The sequence below is a fragment of the Phalacrocorax carbo genome, chromosome 10 (genome assembly GCF_963921805.1).
Source record: "Phalacrocorax carbo chromosome 10, bPhaCar2.1, whole genome shotgun sequence".
NCBI classification, from domain to species: Eukaryota; Metazoa; Chordata; class Aves; order Suliformes; family Phalacrocoracidae; genus Phalacrocorax; species Phalacrocorax carbo.
The window spans coordinates 12,553,656-12,578,386 of NC_087522.1; the positions used below are offsets into that span (position 1 = coordinate 12,553,656).

General features: G+C 39.3%; 1 protein-coding gene across 1 annotated transcript in view; it reads left to right on the forward strand.

Annotated features, from left to right (window-relative positions):
- Nucleotides 1-4,800: 4,800 nt before the first annotated feature.
- The window catches only part of LOC135315238 (uncharacterized), a 110,304-nt gene continuing 90,373 nt past the window's right edge, over nucleotides 4,801-24,731 (forward strand). Inside the window, exons 1-10 of the mRNA XM_064462090.1 lie at nucleotides 4,801-4,834; nucleotides 5,610-5,660; nucleotides 7,249-7,379; nucleotides 8,933-9,003; nucleotides 11,037-11,202; nucleotides 12,183-12,271; nucleotides 13,179-13,384; nucleotides 14,839-14,966; nucleotides 21,703-21,806; nucleotides 23,329-23,494. Coding sequence (XP_064318160.1) covers nucleotides 4,801-4,834; nucleotides 5,610-5,660; nucleotides 7,249-7,379; nucleotides 8,933-9,003; nucleotides 11,037-11,202; nucleotides 12,183-12,271; nucleotides 13,179-13,384; nucleotides 14,839-14,966; nucleotides 21,703-21,806; nucleotides 23,329-23,494 — 1,146 coding nt within the window. The remainder of the gene's footprint in view (nucleotides 4,835-5,609; nucleotides 5,661-7,248; nucleotides 7,380-8,932; nucleotides 9,004-11,036; nucleotides 11,203-12,182; nucleotides 12,272-13,178; nucleotides 13,385-14,838; nucleotides 14,967-21,702; nucleotides 21,807-23,328; nucleotides 23,495-24,731) is intronic.

Below are 24,731 nucleotides of genomic sequence, written 5' to 3' on the forward strand. Positions count from 1 at the left end.
CAGTGGTAGAAATTTCTGAAGCTCCTTCCTTGTGGGAAAGGAGTTGCCTGTGAGCTGCGTGAATTATTCTGGGCGAAAATTCAAAATATAACTGAAAGAGAACATGTGATTTTTAAAATTTTTTTTAAATGAGAAACCTGCCCACAGCACTGTAAGGAAAGCATAGCTATTTAGAGACAAAAAGGTTTCTGAAAGCTTCTGGTGTTTGAGTAGGGGATGAAATGACTAATAAAATGGCCTTGTTCCAAGAAAGCTTTCAGATTTGAGCACATGCTTATTTGGGGTGTGCTTATGCTTAAAGTTAAGCACACTCCGGACATTGGTGCCATACATGGGGTTAACATAAACTCAGTTGAAAACTTACTAGAAAGTGTCAAATTAATTTTAAAAGGAGCTTACGTTGGCCTCTCCAATGGATTACAAGTGGTGTCCTTAATACAAGGGTGGGGCTACAAATGCTCAGCACACAAACACTGCTTGTAACTTGTTGCTCTTAGGCTATGTGGTTCTTAGGAGAGGCAGAAATTCCCTCTAATTCCAGTTTAGATATTCCCACTGACTTCAATATGTTTTATGTTTTTAAGTTATTTTGCAACAGCTCTGTGAAACATGTTGAAAAATATTACCATATAAGCAGTTAAAAGTCAGACTACTGCAGAGATCAGACAATAGCAGAGATTCAAGAAAATTATTGTTACAATATAGCAATTTTCCAGTAAATTTGTCATATTTTTATATTAATGCCCAGCTATCAACTTACCTGCTTCCATCCATATTGCTGATAGACCAAGAGCTGAATGACAGCAGGAAAACATACGGAGCATGTACTATGCCCAGATGAGCTGTAATCTTACAATGAAAATTAGAACGAATACAAGACTCGGTAACTCAGCAGAGTTAAAATGGCAAACTCAGCAGGTCACAAGATTTCCACAATGAAATCTCTGAAGCAGTTTCAAAATTAGAATATTCTGAAGAATCACAGTGGGAGATGGAAAAAGGCTTTCTCAGTTACAGCTTCGGGTTGATTATAGGAAATCCAAGCTGCTGTATGAAACCTGTAAGTTGTTTTGGGTGGGTTTTTTTGTTTTGTTTTGTTTTGTTTTTTACCATTTCAGACCTGAGCTGTCCCTGAGTTTGCCATTTGGTAGAGGGACCCAGCTTTTGTCATAGAATATTTCATTAACTGTTTAGACTTGACTTGCTCGCTCTCATCTTCTTTGGTCACTGATCTATGCAAAGTACATGTAAGATGTTGCTTTCCCTTTAACTAAAATTTGTAAGCATTTTGAACTGAGCAAATGTTACCTGATGAAGGAAGTAAGTTCAGGCAAGAGGCTGTGACAACACAAGCTTAGTGGGGGAGAGTAGTACTGGTTACCAGGATTGTTATCTATGATTTCTACTTTGAATATGGTTAGAAGTAAACAGTAGCTCAGGGTAAACCAGAGTGTCTTGCAGCAGGTTAAGACATGGTAGCAGGATTAAAATAAAACCTGTCCACAACAGCTTCCTTCAGAAGGCCTTGGCATGCAAGCATAACTGGGTTTTGACAATGCCTCCGCAGCATAAGTAGTCATTGATCCTGTTACATGTGAAAAGTAAACATGGCCATAGGCTGCCAGGGAAGGCGTAGGAGAGAACCCTCGTTCTAGAAGAATGAGTCAGTAGAACAGGAGGTAGATGGTGAATCTCCCTCAAGCAGGAGTGGAAGGTCTTTATCACAAGTTCAGTGAACCCTGGAAGACATATGTCTGACGTGTTGTAAAAACCTGATTGCTATGAGAAGAGCTGTAGTTCAGTGGTTTTGTGTATTACTTATGCACAATTTCATCCATCTTAGATTTGGGACTTTGGTTGAAGGGATGAGCTGCCTCCCACGAACTTGCTTGCTCCAAATGGAAATGCCTTCAGCCCCAAAGCTTTTGCTTTCATCCTGTGCACTTTTTGATTGATTAGTCATCAGGGAATGATCACTAGGGTGATTTTTTAGTTTGTTTATTTATTTACTTAGGGTGTGGGATTGTTCTGAGCATTTACTATGTTGTGATCCCGTATACTTCTTTTCTTTGCAGTTTTGTGGAATTTCTAATAGGTTAACTTCTCTCTCTGTTTTTGCAAAAAGGCTGAAATGCTGTTAGAGATTGGATGAGATGTTTGTGTGTCTATCTCTCCCCCTTACTACACACATGCACCCTCCCCTCTGCAGGCTGCCCTGCCAGAGCCCCTCCTCTGACTGGAAGAGGAGAGTTGAAATAGTGAGCTCCTGCTTTGTGAAGGAAATTTTCTTTCACTGCCTTGCTCAGAGGTGCCTTTGAGAGGAGAACTGATGTGGTATTGTTAACTTCTGGGCTGAGGAGGTGGTTTCGATGGGCATGGGGCTGCACACCATTGTTTTACTCTGTGCTGTTGTGGCAGGAGCTTCAGGGAGTAAGTAGAAGAAACTTTTTCCTCTGCTAAGATTGATCTCTCTCAATGCAAAACACTTCTGCTAAAGAAAGGTCTCACTAGCAAAACTTTTGAGATGCTGTAAATTAGGTCGGAACTTGTAGATTTGGAGTAATTCTTGTAGCAGCTTTGTCTAGATTTTCAGTGTAGTGTAGCAATTTTCTTTACTGAGCTCTGTGAGTTGGTACTGGGCAGGTGGGAGGGCACCCTACCTATAAAGGAGTGCAGTTAAATAGTGCATCTTCCTTCAGCATTATTAGCAAAAGCAACAGAAACAGTGAGATTGTGCCGGTCAATTGTCTCACCTGAAAATAACGTGATAGTATCATGTTCTGAAGTTGTGCTCACTTTGGTATTTGGCAGATGAAGGATTCTGAAAAGTGAGAATATGTCGTGAAATGTCAATGATGTGGTCCTTTGTTACTCTTGTCAACTGAAAAGAGATAATTGCATGCTGTTGTTAGAACCAAAATAAATTATGGAAGAAGAATTAAAATTTAAAATAACAAAGCAAAGAGCGGACACTCTAAATCTAGGCATCTTAACAAAGTTAACAAAGTACCCGATTGGCCAAGGTGCTCAGCCTACCACACTATCTGTCTGGGATAAGCATAGTTAAAAATTCTAAGCACAGCTAAAAATTCTAAGCACAGCATTCGGGTATCCACACGGGAGCTGAGAGCGCTCTTAAATCTGGTCCTAGAGGCATGCTCAACTTCTTAAAAATCTGATGCTACATAACAGACATGAATTTTCCAAGTTTGTCTTACCATATTTATTTCAAGGTTCCTGAATAATTAGTACTGATTTCTTCATTAAAAGCCATTAAGTCAACACTATCTTTTCCCGCTGTTTAAAAGAAAAGGGTGAGGTAGCCCTTTTCTTATCTGACCCAGTAGATACTTAGGGATGATTTTTTCCCCCAAGGAGACTGAGAAGTGTATTTCTTTCTCTCCAAAAGCAGTGTGTTTGGAATCTTAAAGTTAATGCATATGTTTTGTGTATAGATAGTTATATTTATAAAATTAATAATTGTTGAGTGACAATTCTAATATGTTGCATGACCTGGTCTCTATATGCTAGAAAATTTTCTAGTTTTGCAGGTATCTGTGGCACTAGGACCAATTTTGTTTGAAAATAACACGTTATTCGTACTTCTGAAAGGTAAAATCTGAAGTTCCATACCGATAATTGATTCTGCAAAATAAGAAGGGCCATTTGTTGGGAGGAAAATATAAATGTGTGAATGAGACCTTTTCAAGAAAAATGTAGTTCTACTTTTGAGAAATTTAAATTTTAACTTGGGAATAAAAATGTATATAAGCTTGAGTGGGTGCTGAAGAAACAAACACTTTCTTATTTTTGTTCCAAACCCAGTGAATTCCCTTCTTTCCTCCTGCCAATGATTTTCACATTTCAAAAAAGGGGATTAAGAGAAGGGAAAATACGGTTCCAATAAATAATATAAATGTGAATTTTTAAATGTTGTAGTTTGAAAAGAGCATTTCCATCAGGTGTATAGCATATATAAAACATCCAAAAGCACAAAGCCAGAAAAAAGAAGCTCTTTTAACTTCTGTCTCGGGTGGGAGACAAAGCGGAGCAACACAGGGACGTTAGTTACGGCTTAACAGGGAGGTTCATTAGCATATAGTATAGCACAGAGGCTAGGGGCAATTATACTGGCTATTGAACTTGTGGGAGTTATTTTTAAGAAAGATCTATCAATAATGGCAAGTTAGGGCTGAATACACATAATACATGATTTATTAATAAAGTAACATTTTCTTTCACTGTGGTACATAAAAATGCCATGTATCCTGCAGCAGGATCACATAGTTTGCTTTTGGCTGCTCCTCATATATCACTTCAATGCATAAGAGCAGCTGGCATCTGACCGATTTTGCCATGTGCATGTTCCTATCAGTATCTAGGACTCGGGGTAACTTGCTGAGTTGAATGCCGGGAAGCATTAGCAGTGCAGGATCAGGTCCTGGAACGTGCATCTCACATGTGTCCATCATGGGGCTCCTCTCTCAAAATTCCTGTAATTCAGCTCCAGTTTATCACAGAATTTCTCAAGAGATTGGGACCAGTAGGCCAGTGTTCAGCATAGTACCTGTGTATTTGCCAGGGGTGAAAGCAGTCGGCAGTGGTTTTACTTCATGTGCTGAAGCATGATTTATATCAGCCTAGCCCTCTGAGTGCCCAGTCATCATGCTTGTAGAGTCACAGTGATGCACAGGAAGTAGATACCCTAAAAATTTCACTGTTGCTTAAATTCTCTGTGAAAAGAGAATTTTTCATCCAGTTCATCATGGACTTTTATGTTGTATAGCAGTGCTTGAAATAATGGATGAATGTAATTCTGCCAGGTTTATTGAAGGTAACTTGGTGTCAGAGCATTAGAGTGAGAGTCTTACTAGTTTACTGGGCAGATGTGTGTGCACAGAGTGAAGAGAGGAATGGAGGCTCTGTACATAGCAGCCCCGACTGTTTCCCCTGTTCATGCTAATGCGAATCTGAAGCAATGCCATCTGCGTGGTGTGTGTTCCGCATCCCCTTGAATTCGCTGCCTTCCCAGTCAAAGTCTGAATGAAAGTCATGCTGGAGAACAGGGTCTCCAGTGTTAAAGGGTGTGTTAACCAACTGACACCCTTGAGTTGTAATGTTTAGGTGTTCCTTAGTGTGCTGGTGCTGGGAAAGTTTTTCTTGGGCAGTAAAGCCTGCTCTTGTTCTGCTTTAAATTACACTTATGATTTATTGAATGTCCATGTGCAATAAAAACTAAGTAGAAATTTTCCCTAACTGCAATAAAGTTAAAAGCCTATGGATGTGAAGTGTGGTGTATAATGTGTATTTCTTTCTTGGATTGAGAACTCCTTTTTAAAATTTGCTTAGTAACCCATGGTATTGTTGCATTTCCATACATACCTCAATAAATACACTAAGGTATGTGCTTGTGTGGTGTATATGTGTGGAAAGGGGCAAGAGCAAAGTTTTGTCCCTGCATACTTGATAGCAAAACACTCACAGTTGTTTGGTTTTTTTTAAGGCATGCTTTGATTTCAGTTATTTCATTGTAATTGCAAAGCAGCAGGTCCTTCCTGAGCTGCACACAATTTTTCGGTGCTTTTCTATTATCCTACCTGTCATTGCAGGATCCTTGGAGAGTTTACGTTATGGAGCTTCCTGTTTTGAGGAATGTGTAGGTGAGTAAAACAAGACTGTATTCAGGCCTTGTATACGATAAGGAAGGAAGTTTTCAATCCTTCCTTCCTTCTCTTCAGCAGGGATGTTGTGTTCTTAGAAGAATGGTACTTATGTCTGAGTGATCAGCATTCATGGAAGTAGCAGAGAAGCTCTGCTGATCTTTACCAGGCCCAGACCTGCCTAAAGTTTGCATTCTGTGAGCTCAGAAAACTCATAGACGTGAGAGCTAAGCAAACTACTAAACCAGTGCAGGACAAAACCCAGCCACGTGTGTGTCTTTTTTACCAGTACCCAGTGTTAGCTCCTTTCATACTGAAACAGGCATGAAGAAAGACTTCTCCTTCAGTGAGCAGACACAAAACTTCTGTTCTGTAGAGGAACAGACAGAAAAACAGGATATTGAACTGTCCTGGAAAGGTTTGGTTGAATGGCTTGAGGTGTAGTTTGTAACTTATGCTTCTCATTTGCAATGCCAGCAGGTACTTGGAAATGCATAAGTGCTTTTCAGTGTAACAGCAAGGGGAGCACATGGATGTTCTGCTCCTAGGGAGATCTTGCCCTGGCCTCTCAACTCCCTACTCAGGCAGTGTGGCTCAGAGACCCTTCATTCTTTCAATATTACTTCTTCTCTCTGTGGCTTTGTAATTGAAAGTGCTCAAATGTTGCAGTGCTGCTGTGAGGCAGAGGGAAAAAAAGCGCTCTATTATGGAAGCCACAGTGGTCATTTTTTCCTAGGTGTTGTCTTCTTCATCTGAGGGAAGGGAGAGTATTTTATTTGAATTTCACTCTTCTGCACTACAGTGGTCCCAGCTAAGGTCATAGCATGATCTCTTGTCTTTTGGGGATGCTGTATTTGTTACAATCTCACAAACCATGGCCACCAAAACATATGGCATTGAAGGTACTATGACTCTGATCTTCTCATCCTTTCAGGGTTAATTCTTATCACCCGGTCTAGAAGAGAATCTCCTTTGACTAAGGGAATACAGAGACCGTGTAGCACACGGTCTGACATTATATTCAGTAGGAGACAGTGCTACCCGTGGACACTTGCCAGGTCTTTACAATGTCTTCATGCAAATACAGATAATCCTTATCTTCCCGTGCTTTCTTTGCCTCAGGCTGGATCTTTTCAAGCAGGCTTTCAGAAACAAAGTTCTTTACTGAAAAAGCACATAATTTAGTTTGTCTGTGTATGTGTAGCCACAGCATGGCATGAAAAGCACCGAATGCATCAGCAGATCTTGCTGTTGCTCTCTGAAAGGTGTTGAAAGAGCGTCATGCTGTAAATGCATTGCATTCCTTTTTTGCTCTTGGAAATTAGATTCCTGCCTTGATGGAAATTGTGAGGTTATGCGCATTGGATAGAGGGGAGTTCTTCTCACCTTCCATACAGGAGCTATCACTAGCATGCAGAGTGCTTTCAGAAACCCAGTTCTTTCAATTCTAAGTCCAAGTGGGAAAGGAACTCTGAATATCCAGGCCCTTGTTTAGCTGATTTCAGTGGCCAAAAGATTAAAAAGTAAGAAAAAAAGTAGGGGAGGGGGAAGACTAAAAAAGAGGTGGTTTTTTTTGTTTGCTTCCTAGGACGCAGTGCATCGTACTCCCCCAAAAGAGCTAGATACAGCTACAGGTATTCGGCAGTCACCAGCACATTCCTACAGGGAAGTATTTACAAAAGCAGTGGCATCTCTCTGGAGAGCACAGTGATCGTTGAGGTATTGGGGAATTGCCAGATGGTTTTGAAAGTGAGTATTGTCATAATTGTCTGAGTGATTGGGATGAGATAATGTAGAACTGAATCTTTGGGATTACTGCTACATTTGAAACATTTGTTTTTCTTTTGACTAAAAGCCAGTTCAGTTCTGCATCTCATAATTAGAACTGCAGAATTGCTTTGATGTGACATGGCTTCAGGTTAAGTATGTGCCAGATTTAAAGGACAGATTAAACAAATCATTGTTTTGTTTTGTAAGTGGCATGATAGTTTCACCATTTTGTCACAAGTGTGGAACTGGAGATGAAGCTAGTCCCTTTGAAAGGAACTTGGTGTATTTTTAAGCACTTTCATATCTGTAGTAGTAATTTGAAAATAGCGAGTGTTTTAAAGAGAATTTGAGAAACTTGCAGGATGTTCTGGATTGGTGCCATTCCTAGCACAGTGTAAAATTCAATCTTGTAACACTCCATTGATCTCGACAGGAGCTCTCTCTCTGTGACAAGAGCAACAGACCAGTTTCAAATTACAGACCTCTTCCTGGGGTGAGCCCTGTGGTAGGCCAGTTAGGGAACTACAGCGCTTTAGCAGGGGCAGCATGGAGAACAAACTTCTCTCATCTGCCTTGATTTTCCTTCAGGTTAACAGAGGAGATAATTCATGGGTTCTGTGGGGGGTTGACATGTGTGTCCTATATACACATATACATGAGGCCAGTGAAGAATAGGATAGTTACCCCTGTCCTTATATTGCCAAATGGATAAAATTAACTGGCCAGTGGTCCTATGATTTTACATGAAAAATGAGAATTTGAGTAATGTCTTCAGATTGAATCACTCTCTTCTGCCTTACAATATCAGTGGCTGGATTCCCTTACTTCTAGCTCTTTATCTTAATATGAGGCCTCCTAAGATATGCAAAATAATATGTAGTTGAATGCTTGTCTTCATAAAAAATAAAAAAGTAGAAGATATTAAGAAAAGAAATTACTAAAAGTTGCAGTCTATGCTGTACTTAAAATGGGGCAGAGCGCCACCGTTTTTGATCTACCATTTGAGAGCAGTTCTTCCTTACTACAATCAGCCAAACTGCAACTAATTTGGGAAATTCCGTAATGAAATTAAGTATACGTTTTCTCTTCTGAATCAGTAAAAGTAAGCTTTGAAATGGCTGAGAATGACTGAGAACTTTACCAGGTATAGGCTCAAGAATCCACTGAGATGGATATTCATTTTGCTTCTCAACTGGAGTAGAAAGGATGTTTAATGTTTAATGTTTACCCAGAGTAGGTGATTGCTTCTGGCTTGAAAATGAAAGGGTTATAATACTGCTGTATAAAATGTATTTAATAGTGAGTGAAAATTCTTTACAGAAAAAATTTCTGGAAACTCTCTCATATATGCGACCTGAAGATGTGGCTATTGTGGTTGCGTTGCTTGCAGCACTGAGCCTTTTTTCATAGTCTATGAGACTCTCTGTAGATATCCTTATGTGACAAAGTCCACAAGTTCCTATCAACAATAATATTTGTTGCTTTATAATGTTTGCTCCTAGGTGCAAGATGTACAGATTAAGAAAGTTCTTGCATCCAGAGAGGAGCCTCTGAAGGAAATGGACAGTCTAAGGTAGAAAAACTTCTAATCTGATCTAGTTCTTGGATTTTTTGAAGCTATGTGGCTTAGCAGCAGCTTGACTCGACATTGTTCACTGTTTCATACTCTGTAGTTCTTGATTTTTGGTGTGTGTTTTTTTTTTTTTTTTTTTAAAAGCAGGGATCAAGAAATGAGCACCATCAACAAAATGAGGCGTTTGTCCAAAAGAAGTTTTTTTGGAACCCAATTTTCATGCATTTCTATGTAAAAACATTTGGAGAGTGTACAATTAAAATTATTGTAGGTACAAATTATCAGGCCTCCAGCTGGCTAGAAGTGCGTATGGATCGCTCACTAGTTCTCTGAGTTGCAGTTGCTACTTGTACAGACTCTTGAGATTTGAAGTACATTTCAGAGGTTCTTGGCCTGGCAGATTCTCACAATGCAAAACGTTGGGATCTTTCTTCCAGGATATTTACATTGCATTTATTCCTCTAATGTAGTTTTCTTCCTTTTATGTTTTTGTTTTTAGTGACTCATTCATAACATATGTCAGTGTGTTTCCCCTGACTTGTCAAGGTACAGAATCTAGGGAAGATGCCTATAGAAAAAGGTCTCTTCAAACTGTGGAGGTCTGGTATTTTCCCAGAGAGCTGATGCTTCTTGCGTCATCAAAAAAAAAAAGCAGTTCTGTTGTCTGATTAAGCTCAGCCTTGTAATCTTCCTCTTTGTCCTGGCACTTGGATTCTCAGCCTTTAAACAACACTGAGAACTGAGATAATTGACTCAATTCAAAGGGTCAGAAAGAGCAAGTTTGGAGTAAATGCACTGCTTTTTATATTCATCAGGAAGAGCTTTGTGTTCCACAGTACGGGTAGTGGTATCAGAGCTTAAATCAGAGTACAGGCACATCATCTTCTGTGAAGTTATTTATAGGATTTTTATAGATGTAAAAGCAGTTGTCTTTGTTTTTGTTTTGTTCCCCCCCCCCCCCAAAAAAAAATAGAGGTAGCAAAGAAAGCATTCAGTGAAACTAGGCTACTGAAAATAATTATTCAGGCAAGTGGACCTTATTAGCATTTGCCTCAGCCTATTGTGACTATACAGTGGTCTAGCTTGTCCTCTGAACATGCATGTAATTTCCACAGATAATAGCAAAAGCAACCACAGTTGCCTAGAAGTTCAGAAACCCTTATCCCATGTGCACAGTCTTTTCTGCTGGAAAGACTTTATCCAGGTGTTTGTGCATTAAAAGTTTTTCTCTTATATTGTCTTTGTGACCCAGTTGATTGGATGAACAGTTAGTTCTACAGTTAATGTGCAGACGAACTCTATATTTCCCTGTATGGGAGCTGACCATTGGGCTACTGTAGAATTCTTCCTTTGGATGGCTTATTTTCCCCCATTTAGAGGGAAAATATACAATTAAAGTATGTTATATTAGGAGTGAAAACCAATGTTAGAAAGTGATCTCTTGCAAAAGTAGAAAACACTGTACTCTCAATCTGGGACAGCAAAAGCAATCAGGGAGTGAACTGACAGCAGAAGCTAGGGTATAACTTTGGGATAGAGCCCAAATATGTACACCTAGCACTGCAGGAAGATCTGGGTTGATTGGAAAGCAGTTGTTCTCGTGTGTATCATTCCTCTTCAGCTGTGATAAAGAGCACTTGTAGTTACTTTGCAATTGAGACATGCTTACTGATGCTAAAGGCACCCTGAATCATAAAATGGAATTTCTCTTTTACATGAAACAAGAATTGTTGCCATTAAGTATAATTACTTGTAAAGAATTTACCAGGAGTTGGCTTTATTAAGTATTACAGCTGTGTTGAAGATATTGTGATTATCTTGATGTTTTTTGTTTTAGTTTGGGTTTTTTTTTAAGGGCTCTTAGTGTCAGGGTGAATTAATGAAGAATAAAGGCTTGCTGTAAAGAATGGAGATACAGAATAAGACAGATCCACTGTGGAGCAACAGCTCTGTTCAGAAAATCTGAGTCTAATGTCATAAACTGACTTGCAGCCACTGTTTGAAGCAAGAAACTATAAACTATTTTATTGCAGGGAAATACTAGAACAGCATCCTCTTCATTTTTCTTTCCGTGATGGGAAAGTTCTGAAGCTCTGTCCTGTGAGGAGTGAACAGAGGTGGGCACTGAACATAAAGCGAGGCATTCTCAGTGTCCTGCAGACGTCACAAGCAACCACTGCCAGTGCAGTTGTTGAAGAGGTGAGACCGTCGGTAGTGTCATGCTCTAGGGTGGCTGTTAGCACTTGTGCATGATAAGTCTATTCCCTTTTAAATAACTAGAGGTTTTTGTTATGTGGTGACTGGTCAGCAGTCAGTGGTGGTTATCTGATCGCTTTTTGTAGTGAATGTTATGAAATTATCTATAATTTGCATTCTTATTGAGGGTTGGAATCCACTACCTTGTTATCTGAGGAAAAGCTGTGTATTGCAGAGTTCTCTGAGGACTTTGTAACACCAGAGCTTGTGTTTTACCTGTTGTCTGGGGGAAAACAGTATTTATTATTCATGATTATTCATCATGGCTTTTTTCATTAATTTCAGGAGGCTTTAAGATCAGGCTTCTCAGAGCTTTTGCAGTTTTTTTTGTTAGAATACTTAAGCTCAAATTCTGCTGTGTTACACTGAAATAATAGTCCAGATTACCCCCGTTGCCAGTGTGTTTGTGTGAGTGCAGCTGAGATGCCTCAATGGATGCAATTCTGGTTTGAAGGGCAGTCTCTAGATCGACCTTCAGCATGTTGTGCACCACCTCATGCTCATGCTGTTGCTACATATCAGTGCTTAAATAGATGTTCTGCAATAAGGCTTGGGACACCTATATATGATTACATTTCTTCTGAGTAGAAATGCTTTTCTGAGTTAATGCTTCCCTACAAACCCACAAAATGTTAAGTGAAAAAGCATACATCTGTAAATGATCTGATTCAGAATAATACAGGGAAGTTAAACAAGTCAACGAACCCTGGCTATTATAAAGTTTGACCAAGGTCTTTAAAATAATTTGCCTTCAAAATTATTTGCCATGGCTTTTGTGGCAAAGCCACTGTCCTGCAAGGAAGAATTTAGGTCTCCATTGCATTGTTATTACAACAATGATTAAAATTAGTTGTAATAGCCCATAATACCTGCTTGTATTGTATGTGTGCATGTGTGATTCAACACTGTACGGTTCTTACTAGGTGGATGTTCTGGGAATATGCCCAACCAGGTATCAGCGAAAAGGTCCTATTCTTGTCAAGACAAGGGACTTAAACCTCTGTTCTCATCGGTATTCTGGTTTTACTTCTGTTCAGTCTGTTGCTCTTCCTCATACGTCGGTAAGTGTTGGGGAATTACACTGATTCTTCCACGGGGCTTTTTAATTTCTTTGAAGAGTCTAAGTACCAGGTTTGCAGTTCACATCAGGTACTTCTCCTAGCGGGAACATTTTTCATAATGTAAATGAAAACATTTTTGAATCGTCATTTATGCTCAGTTACATTTGTGTGTGCCTGCCCAAACTTGAAATGGTCTGCCCAGCAAAGAAAAAGATGAATACTATTGTCCCTGTAATGCCCGTTATTCACAGAATTTGTTCTTAAAGCAAATTTGCATTGTAGTTGATGGGCATTATAGTATAAATGCGAGAGGCTGTTAGGTGCCTGGATTAAACTTTGGTACTGAAATATATTATATTAGTAAACAGAAAGTAGAGATGTGCAGAGTAAAAATACATTGTGCAAAGAAAGTTGCTATTTGCAGAAAACTTTGGAAAGACAGAAGCTTTTCTAAAAGCCAAACTTACAGCTTTTCACTGTTCATGGCAAATACAGTCTATGTTTGTATCTTGTGCCATTTCTTTTAGGTGAATATTGTTTCTTTTATTGTACTAGCTAGTCATAATTTACCAGCCTTTTGCTTTCTCAACATTGCTGACTAAAAAGATCTGCTTAACACTGATACTTTGTGAGCTGAAATGAATTGAGACCATTTGGCACTGAAAGTTAGTAGCAGTTGCATTTCAGTGGTGGCAAAATTAGACTGAAAATAAAGAGTGTATTAACCTCCACAGGCTGGGGGTTGTCAAAGGTCAGGACAAGAGACTTCACACTGTATCACAGACCTGGAATCCTCCATGAAATTGGGAGAGAAAGGATTGGGCAGGCTAACGTAGGTCATCAAGACTTTACCTGAAGTATCTGTTATTCTCAGTCTGAGCAGCAGATCCTGTCCTCCAAACTGGAATGTGTTCAGAGCGTTCAGGATGGAGTCCTGGCGGAGGCCGAATGTACTGAGTCCCACCTTGTTACACCATTCTTTCAGAAGGGCAGTGGGGCAAAGACGCAGACACAGTCTTCACTGAAACTTTTTCAAGTGGAAACAGATACACTGTACAAAAAAGGTAACATGATGTTTCTGCTAAAATAAAGTAAATTTATTTCCAAGAAAAATCTTGGGACTGCATCTTGCCTGTGAGAACTCTTTGCACCTGATATTTCCTTTCATGCATTAAACTATGTGAAAGTGGATGTTTCTACAGGCTGGGCTACAGAGAGCAGTCCCTTCTTTAGGACTTGGGGCCTGCTATAACTGGAAGCTGGGTGGGTCCCCAAGAGTGATAGATTTCCTTAATGGCCAACCCTTTTTTTTTACCACCTTTACATACCTAGTGCCCTTGTACACAGACCATCAACTTTCTTGTGTCTGTGGACCATGAAGTTGGTGAAAGGTTTAGAGGGGAAGCCATGCAAGGAGCAGCTAAAGTAATTTGGTTTGCTAAGCCTGGAGGAGAGTGAGGGCAGACCTCATCGCGGTCTGCAGCTTCCTCACAAGGGGAGGAGGAGGAGCAGGCGCTGGTCTCTTCTCTCTGGTGACCAATGCCAAGGGAATGGCAGGAAGATGTGCCGGGGAGGTTTAGGTTGGGTATTAGGAAAAGGTTCTTCCCCCAGAGGGTGGTGGAGCACTGGAACAGGCTCCCCACGGCACCAAGCCTGCTGATATTCAAGAAGCACTTGGACAAGGCCCTCAGAGACATGGTGTGAATTTTGGGGTTGTCCTGTGCAGGGACAGGAGCTGGACTTGATCCTTGTGGGTCCCTTCCAGCTCAGGACATTCTATGGTTCTATGATTTTATAATCCTTAGTTTGTGTACAAATGGAGCCTAAATAGCTGCAAGTCCTGATGGAACTAAGGACATGTCATGTCTGAGAACTGTTTCATTTTTTGCTCCTTCTTTGCTCTGTGTGCTTCTCCTTCGGAGAATGATTCTATTGAAGTACACGGGAAGCTTGCCTGAGGAAAGATTTTAAAACCGAGCTCTAAATGTTGAGAAGGATTCTGTATTTTTTTTCTACTTCTAAATAGTTCATTGATTTTTAAAGCAAAATCCAAATTTCCAGGACACTGTTTATAGTTATGCCGACATAAGATTACAAGATTCTTCCTTGGGAAGAGGTTAAGAGCCAAGCCATTTATTTTTCTTGGCACTCCTGTTGAGTTTTCAGGAGGTGAGAGTGATTAGATTAAATTGGAAAGGGTGGTAAATGTAAAGTAGCAGGGCCATTGTAAGAGGCATACTGATGGAGAGTGGGACTTTTTCAATGTGTATCTTCTTTATCTTGTTTCTCTGACTCTGTCTTTCAGGTCACACTTGTCTTTAGGCATTTATTCTGTTGTGTTCTTAAATTCAACCTGACTGCAGGCACTCATATTAATCCCTTGGCTTTACTGAGACTAGAGAGGTTCTTACATGTAGAAATAAAGGCTGAGAGAGAAACTTTCCCCTAGCATTTATGACTAACCATAGCAAATGTCCAGCAACCACCAGATATCTGATTTTTCCTTATGTCTTTCCAGTGGACTCCAAGAATCTGTATGTGACCAGCATGCTCTATGAAAAGGAACACACTGAGAGGGAAGTCACTGGAGGGGAAGTGACTGAACTAGTGTGGAAGCTTTGCTTAGCGCATAGTGTGAGTTTTGAGGTAAGCTTTTACACATAACCTTCATTTCCTTGTAAGACCCTTTGTGGTCTGAGACTTAGCCTACACTTACCTAGAGGTGACTGTGAGAGCAGCAATTTTGAAATACTGAAGCATTCCATTGTTTGGGGAATTTTTTAATGTCGAATTATAGAAAGGTAAAATGCTTTGAAGTATCATTTTCCAATATTGACAATAAATCAAATGGAAAAGAAGAGTCAAGATGTCATGTGGCCCCTGAATACTGGGCAAAAGCAATTTTCAACTGTATTCTAAATTACCCTGAAAGGAAATATTCCAGATTCTTGTTTTGCTGCAGGGAAAAAACAAACAAACAAAGTGTCTGGTTTGGGTTATCACTGATAGTTTTGATGCTTAATTATAAAACCCCTTTTCTACAGCTTTAGTGTGGGATACTGCCCCTGGTAGTGCTGTTGTATCCATGTTTATTGGAGTTCTGTGGTCCTTCTGTCACCTCATCCCCTCAAAACACTGTGCACGTGAAACCCTTGCCTCTGGATCTTGACTGGCTGGTTCCATGTGCTTCTTATGAGTTCTAGTAATAACCATCATGTTTTCTGGGAATGCTGTGTGGGTCCAGAGGGAATGTCTTCTCACTTAAACCATTTTCATTCTTGAATGTTGCTAAGATAATGTGGAATATTCTGGTCATATGGAACATGCAGTGGCTTAATTTTTTCCTATGATGGCTATCATCCTAGCTGAGGGTCTACCTGTCTCCTTAGCTCGCTCAGGTCTTGTAATTTTTGTGGATACTGGCAGCAGCTGGATCAGTTAGTATTTGTCACTGTCTTTGAAATGAAGATCCCTATCTTCTGTGAAATTTAGACATTATCAAGAACACCCGTAACATAGAGTACAGAAGGATCAACAGATGATAGTGCTTAATCATTGCTGACCTGAGATGAACTGAGGGCAATGATCTAAAAGAGAGGGCACTTCATATCCCACTGTGCTTCACATGGAGTGGTTCTTGCTAGTAATGGAGTTCCTATATAGAACAATGTGCAAAAAATGTAAATTTGGAAATAGAAGAACACACTTCTTGTTTACGTCATTCATGGTTAGAACATTACTGGAAAACAAATACGGTCTAATGGGGAAGGCACTGAACTGGGCCTTGGTGCCTCCATGATTTTGCTACTGATGAGTTTAGTCAGCTCATTCCTGATACATTCCCTGTCCTCTGATGTTCTCGTCTTGTTAGATTGCTTGTACCTTGGAGCAAGGTTATATCTTGTGCAATAGGGCTGTGAGCTCCCCTGTAAATGCATGTAGGTACAAGCGACATTGACAAAAAGCTTGAGACCTAGCATAGGAGAAGGCACTTCACCTTCTTTTGTCTGGGTTAAGTCCCATGTCAAAACAAAAGCTCTGCCTGCCTCTCCCCTGGGAGGGGACACAGATAGTGAGAGTTGGAGTACAGGCTTCATGGACACTGGAGGAGAGTGCACTGCTAGATTACAGTTCTGCAGGCCAGTGATGCCTGTTTAGAAATTAATATACTGTGTATATTCACCTTTCTCTTAGCTTTAGCTGTGATTAATGAGCACAAGAGGTGTTTGTGTAACGTGGCGTGAGACTTAAGGTAAAGGCATAGGCTGGAGAAGGATCAGAGTCACGACAACTGAAATGAGCAACTTCAGTCAGCTATGACAAATTACAACCCTAGCAGTTAGTCCCAACCTATTAAATGTTGATCAGAGTCTGACCTGGTATCACTGCCTGATGAACACCTCAGCACAGGGCTGAGGAGAAAGCAGCAGGGTGCCTTTCTGGGTGGTGGTATATGGGATAGGTTTCTTTCTCTGAGTTATAAGCAATTCTGCCATCTTTTTTAGCTGCATGCTAGGGAGATTGGGGCTATAGAGAGCTAGAAGAGCCATAAACATAATGGTTCTTGCTAATGTAGAATAAAAGCAGCCTCTTTTGGTATGATAATAGTTCTATGTGGCTATCATTGTAACAGCAGTATGTAATGGCACTTAAGAACAGACTGGAGGATCTAAATACTACTTGGAAAATGTTGAAAAAAGAAATTACTGCAGCGGACCTGAGAATCTTTCTCTAAATCCTACCTTCTTCTGAACACCCATAATTCAGTGTCTTTGAAACAATGATAGATTACTTTTCCCAGTAACAGTGGGATGTCACTTCTGCCTTTGAATAGGCCCACAGGCTTCATGTGTGGGAAATTTGTTTTGTAAATTACTAAGATTAGCACAAGTGACTGCTGTCTGTGCCACTGCCTAAAAAAGAGGTGAATTATTCATCATATGCCTGTCCCAGCACACAGTTCCATCGGCTGTTCCATCCTTTCCTGGGCCAGGAAAGAAGTTATGGGAATGCCCCATGGTTGCTTGGGAGACAGCTCTGCTGTTACGCATGTATGGCTTGTTTGTCCCCTTATTGTTTGACTCTGAATGAGGTGAGATAATGCATTTCTTTCATGACACAAATCCAAGAATAAATGGAAGGGAAAATCCCCAACAGTGAAGGGTTGAGAAAATGGGGGTGGAGACTGTGTCACTTCCAAGGAAGCAAAGTTGTTGTTTAATTTTTTAATGCTATTATGAGATAAGATTGAATTTCAATGTGGATGTAGATTAGCTAATGGACCATTAAGTGAACAAGCTGCATACTAACAAAGAATAGTCAAAGGGATGGGGAGAAGGGACCCTCACTTGAGAGAGGGTTGAAGTAAGCCTGTCACACAGATTTTCCTGGGGGCTGCATTTACATTTGGCTGTCTGGGATTTGATGCTGGATTAGTAGCTCTAGTGAATGTGGCTGTGTATGTATTAAGCAGTGTGGGCAAGGGTATGTCAGATTCACTCTGCCCAACTCCTGTACCCTGGTCTGACCCAAAAGAGTTTACCTTTAGGGCATGGTCTCACCATTTGATTTTCTCATAAGGCATTCTACTTGCTAGTTACTACCTAGTTGGGTGTTAGGATTCACATGTTTCTAACTTGTGGGTGTAGGGAGTAAAACAGAATATTTCGCAGGTAAAGAGGATGTTCTGATTATCAAGATGAATTAAGACACTGTAGTTACATCGGTGATTTTGCTTTTTGAATTTTGGCTGTTCTTTTGCTGTATGACTGTAATAATGACTTTACCAGGAACAGAAGTCTTTGCTGTGAATTGGAAAGCCTTAGAAGGTAGTATTGGGAATGGCCTGTTAGGTCACTTAAATCTGATCCATGACCAGGCACAATTACACCTTTCCTGAAATGGAGGCTGAGATAAGGTTAACTGGCAAGGTAAGAAAACAAATATGAAAGAACTGATGAGGATCAGAAGGAAGGGAAGTTGTGCCATGGCAGGGAGAGGATAGCCATAGCTGTTCAACCAGTAGACTTCAGGGAGAATAGTGTGTCACCTCCATCTGATTTCATGCTTGGTCTTCAATTCAAGGAAATCACTGGTTCTTAACATATGTGTAGTTGAAAAAAGAAATTAGACAGCTGAAAACCAGAAGTATGGAAAAGAGACAGCTACGTAATTCCAAAGAGATATATTAAATTTACTGGAGAGAAGGCCTCACGCTTTCATTGAGAATATAAATTAGTAGGCAAAACCAAAGATGTTAACTGAACACGTTTTCAAAGTAACCTCCCTTGTGATTACATCGGTTTCTACTTGGCAGCAAATAAGGTGTTGAGCTTTCAAAGGGTAAGTGTTTGTATATATCATAATAAAAACACTTTTATTTGGAAATATTCTCCTACTTTACCTTCCAATGTAAACTATACCAAGTTTATGCTTACAGAGAGGTGTTTGTTTTGGTTTTTTTTTAGTAGAGCTACAGTAAGTCGACAGATAGAAGGAAAAGCAGGCTTCTATATAGAATAGAAGCCAGGTTTCCTTATGTTTCATATAGGGGTGGGAATGGCAGCCAAATTTGCATGTTTGTTGTTATAATACTACAAATAGAGGAATTTACTGTGAGGTTATTGTGTATATGACAACTTGATTTCAATGCAGCCTACCTTAAGAAATAAAAACAACCCACCTGACCAGACAGTTAATTCTGAAGCTCTATTATTAGGAAGTAAAAATAGCTGTTTCTCTGCGAAAGTTTGCAATGAGTTATTAGATGGGAGCTTGTTTAATCAGCAGGTGGGAAGCAGAATGAAGTCAGTCTACAGTCTAAAATGATATCACATGGAAATATATCAGTCTGGAAATTTTATCTTGAACTGTGCTGCAGCCTCCAGCTGATGAGCCACCTGAGCTCATCAGCAGCTGCACACACAGCTCCTTGTGATGATATCCGTGAGGCTCCCCAGCTCCCCTAATCTTGCTGCCTGTAGTGTATTTGCATGTGTAAAATGCACATAAGGCCTGTGTTTTACAAATACTTTCGAAGATCTTCATTAAATACACTTCCCTGAATATTTTATAGACCATGAAATGTAATCTGTTTCACTAGCTCCATAGTGTTCAGGGTTTGGTAATTTCTTTTTAAAATAGACCTTAAAGGTAATGATGGAAAAGAAGGGAATGGGATACATGTGGATCTAACTGAATTTTAGCTATGGAATTATAGATGTTATTGGAATTAATGCCTAGGTAGGGCTTCATGTGGGAGAATAAATTTCAATTTGATGAAATTAGTATATTACTGGTAAAAAGAAAAAAAGTCCCAAAAGAACAAAAACATAAATAGTGTTTGTATTGAACCTGAAAAATTATTCCTTCAGCCTATCAAACAACATGGTAAGAAATTACTCCTGCTTTTTAGTCTTCTTACTGCAAGACAGCTTCTTTTTACTGAAAATGTCTTGGCAGTCTCAAATTAAAATCAGATGCTGGCACTGGGTTATTCCAATTTTTCATTGCTTTTGGAAGCAGCTTCTGGAAGGAAGGTCAGGAAGTCAAAGTAGGTCTCTCCCCAGACCTTTGGAAATGTCACTTAGTGGAATTAGACTTTGTTTGTGTGATTTTTACATGAAGAAAGTGTTTTCTTTGGAACCAGAGCAGTAGTCCTATGTCTAAGCCTTTCATGTCTGAAGTGAATAAAGAATTGAAGTGAATCTGTATGACATAGACCATGATTAAAACTTGTACATTATAAAGTCAGGCTAAAATGAACATAAAGTTACTGTTTTTAACATTCTGCTGATTTTTCAAGTAATGAGACCTATCTCCCTTCTTGAACTTTGGATCATGTTGCAGAGGAACACATCTACATGATATTTAGCCTTCAAAATACCATTTTCCAAAAGCTTCTACTGAGGTCAAAATAACAATGTGATGAATAGTGTATGTGCAAATGAAAATAATCTGATAAAAAGGAGAACATATCATTCTTTCTCAGCAGAGGACAGACTGGGTAGGTAATACTGAGCCTGGTTTGAGTCAGGATGACACTGAAAGGTTTGTATTGCATAAAAATAGAAAGGCTTCTGTCTTGTTGATAATGTGTTCAGTTCAATTTAATATTTCATTAATTTGATTTCCAGCATCCCATTTTAGAAAATAAAAATTATTGCTGGTAATGTAATACACATCCAAAAGTACCTCGAGACAGTGGTTTCTGAAAAATATTTGTTTCAGGTTATAGGAAACTGATGCTGCCATATAAGTTAAGTGGGGGGTGGGAGTGATGTGGTTTTTTTTAATGTAAAGTCTAGTACAAGTAGCTACTTCACTTAACAGAAAAGTGTGGGTCAGCTCTGAATTGCTCTTAATTTCTTTCAGCCATGCACTTGCAAATAAATTGTTAAGCAGAACTATTCACCTCCAACTGTACAGCTAGATTAAAATACTTTGTGGTTGGTTTTTTTCTTTTTTTAAAAACGAAGTAACCCTAAAGCAGGTTTTCTGGTTTTGCCCACAAGAGCAAGGGGCAGCTTATGAATGAAGGGCTAGAACTTCTTTACACTGAAAAGTGTGTGTAGTAATGTACTGCAGGTAAAATGCTGCTGTATGTTATAGCAGTTCAGCTTAGCCAGGGAGAACAGCTCTTCTGCTACTACAGTCCGATGCCCTAAGACTCATTTGGACAATGTCCTTAATAACACACTTTTAACTTTTGGTCAACCTGAAGTGGCTAGGCAGTTGGACTAGATGATCTTTCTTGGTCCCTTCCAACTGAAATAGTCTATCCTATTCAGTTTTAACTAATCCTGTGCTGCCTGTCAAGGTAAGAGCAGTTATGCTTGGCCTTTTACCCAGTAAGGTGGGATATTTTCACACAGCATCAGAGGTACTCCAGCAAAACTTTTAAGCATGGTCCAAACTTCAGTTAAATGATCTTTCTCATAAACTTAAGACTAATATAAAATTAGCTTGACTATTGTTTCATTTGGAGTCGAGGCTGTGTCAGCAGTTCTGGGCATAAATCAGGATCTTGTTGTACAACCTCAGCAAAAATTATGGCCTTCTCTTTTGGATTTTGACTGCTGTGCTGCATATTGGTTTATTATTCATTTGTGTGCTAGTGGTGTGCTTAGCGGTCACTGAGCACTGTTGCTTCAGGGACCGACTGACATCCTAAGTGAAAGCCCTCCTCCTTACATGTTCGCAGCCTGAAGAGAAAAGCAAGGGAGGGAAGGAAGACAGGGGCACAGGAAGAGAGGAGGTTTTACTCTCAGATTACATTGTGAATCAGTGGCAACGCTAGTATAACCCAGTCAATTGTTGTGCTCTGTTCTCTAAAGCTGTTTTCTGCACAGCTTTAATATTAATTTGTTGTGCTCTCTTACAGACTGCAGACCTTTTCATGACTCTTGTGTTTGAGCTTCGACATCTTTCTCTTGAGGCCTTAAAAGCAGTATGGCAAAGATCTTCATTTAAATGCAAAGACAACTGGTGAGGCCTCATTAGTAACTGCATTTAAAAAAATACATACAGGAAAGGAATGTGTTGTAAATATTTAAAATAAATTAACGTTTTAAATCCATGCCCAAATGTTGGATTTAAATTTGCAGCACTTTGAAGGAAGAATGTTTATTGCAGATCTTGTTTGTGTGCGAGAAGGATGATATTGTCTCCTTACTGAATGAACGTTGTGTACAAAATAGACTTTCCGGTCCAATGCCTATTCCCACAGAAGACTTCCTGTTTCAGGAACAAAGTGAACAGGAAACTTGAGTCACTGCTTAGGTGGAAGTCAATACTGCTGGTTTTAAGTGTCTACTGCTGCTTGTTATGAAAAAGTTTACCTGGATCTGTACCTTCAGTGCCGTTAGGTCTCATCTGGGAGAGGGGACAAACGTTATGCTGCAAGTATGGATGTGATGGAGCCACACCTTTCAACAGCAGCCTGATCTCAGGATGGTTTATACTGTTTATTGAACTGCAGCTTTAAAGATTAAGGCCCCCACTTCTCTGCAGACAGGAATAGTTCTGATCCAATGTTTTGAGACTTTCAGAAATACTAATCCAGTATTATTAAAATCAATATAATGTTTTCTCCCTCTGAAATCAACATTCTGAAAAGTGTAAAAAAAGAAACAAGTTTTTCTACTTGATTTCAGCACAAAATGTCATCAGCCTGTTTGAAATTCATCTAATGTCAGGTTTTAGGTTTGTAACAAATCTTAAACTTTGTCATGCAAAAGGGGCAAAATTTGTTTTGGCTTAGGTTTATTCTCACCTTTTGACAAATAGTTTTGTTACTATACTTAAATATTAAAAAGTAATCTAAATTACTCTGCCTCTTTCAATATTAACTTTAGACTAATTTTACTCAGGACAACATCATTAACTTTAGGGCCTAAAAAGAATCTCATGCAGACTACTCTCTTACTCTGATGCAAGTGCTTTTACACAGTTCCATTTAACTGTTTCCTAGTTAATGCAAAAGTGTCCATCCACCAGTACAGGAGATAGGTACAGAATATTTACAGAGGGGTCTTAAGAGCTGAGATGTTCATTGTCTTGCTGGTGTAACCTTTCCGCTTAGATAAGGTCTAAAAAAGCACAGGAAGTAAAAGCTAGTCAATTCAGTTTTAATATTTTCATTTGTTATTGGTGAAATGAAGAAAAAACCCACCTTAATAAAAAAATCTGTGCTCTAAGTACCTCAGTCTTTAGAAGAAAAACTTGGGTTATGTTTTAGCTTCATTTCAGAGAAAGCAACTAAGTATTTTCTTAAAAGCCTGGTTACACACAGTTCTTGAAACACCAATACAGTTCACATCTTGGCTGAGGCATATTTCTGTAAAGTCACTAAAACAAAGAATAATGTTGATTTTAATGGAATCTGGCATTTGCTAAGCCTGTGGACTTTTATTTATTTTGAAAGAAGCCCAACTTCAATGTGTTTGTTATTTGTTTCTGGAGTATTCTGGTCACTTTAGATTTGCTGTACTTTTTTCTTGTGTTTCAGGCAGCCACTCATAGATGCTCTCCCATCTTGTGCTACAGAGGCGTGTGTTGTCCTAATGAAGGAAATTATAGCTTCCAGAGAAGTTGAGGAAGACAAAGTGGAATACTTTTTCTGGTCATTTTCATTCATTCCTAAACCCACCTCGGGCATGATCGAATCTCTTGCTGTGAGTGGATGTTGTTCGTTCTTCTTTAATTTATCATCAGTCTAGCTGGCTTATAATTTTTGTATTTTACTGTAATAGTCTTTTTCACAGATATATAAAAAACTCTAACTGTCCAGGTGATTTTGGTGATGAAACTACTGTCTGTTTTAATCTTGATTCCAAAAGATGCAATTGTGTTTGGTCACTTGAGCTTCATTTGCATTTGTAGCCTAGAGACTTAAAACCAACCAACAAACAAACCCCAAACAAAAAAACCCAACCAACAACAAGAAAAAAAAAAGTAAACTATCCTGTGGACTCCAGAGACCAGTTTATGCTAATTACTTTTGAGGTTCAAGGTCAGGTCAGTGTGAGGAGAATGATGCTGTTGCAGCTATCCCCTGCTTCAGATAGAGAGCTTTATTCTCCAGTTTGGTCCATTACAAAGTTTGTATTTAGCACCTGGAGACATTTTGGTCCTTTGTATATGCAGCACTACTGCAGCGTTTGATATTTTTCCTTTTTACTTTAATGCTGAGTAATAACAGCTCCATTTTATAGTGTATTTTTCCTTTAAAGATCTATTATTCTGCTGGGTTTATACAGTGTAATCTGTCATGCTCTTAGAGTCTGAAGTTGGGTTTGCTATGTCTTTTGTGAAGCTGCAGTGTTCCAGGTTGTAAAATTATAAATAATCTTGTAGCCTAAATTAAGAATATTTTTCAATTAAGTAAAATGTTATGCCTGCCTGGCTAGTGTGCTAATGAACCATTGATCTGCCATGGAGAATCTTGTGGAGTATATTCACAACCTGCTGTTCCCAATTATAGAGGTTCCAACCTGGATTACAAAAAACAGCTCTCACTGCTGGCAGGCCTTCCACAGCATCTGTGTGAAATAATTCATCCTGAGTTCACGTGCGCTTTGCAAACATTGGTTGAAGTGGGATTTTGAACAGTAGCAGGCTTGCTTCAGAGGATACAGAAATTTGGAATTTGCAGGTTTATGGGACAGGAAAAACTTATTTTCATTTTAAAAATGATAAACTCCCCGTGACTTACTGAGCTGTCGGTGCTTTTTGCTAAGTATTGATGTGGGACTTAAACCCTCGCTAGTACATAGTTTCTCTTACTATTTTGAAGGTCCTGGAAAATAGTTTAGATTTGTTTTCACACTAATTCCTAAGCATGCAGGACATGATTTCTTGTGAAAAGAACCAAGGTCTATGTCACGTTTATGCTAATTTAGTTTGTATGCG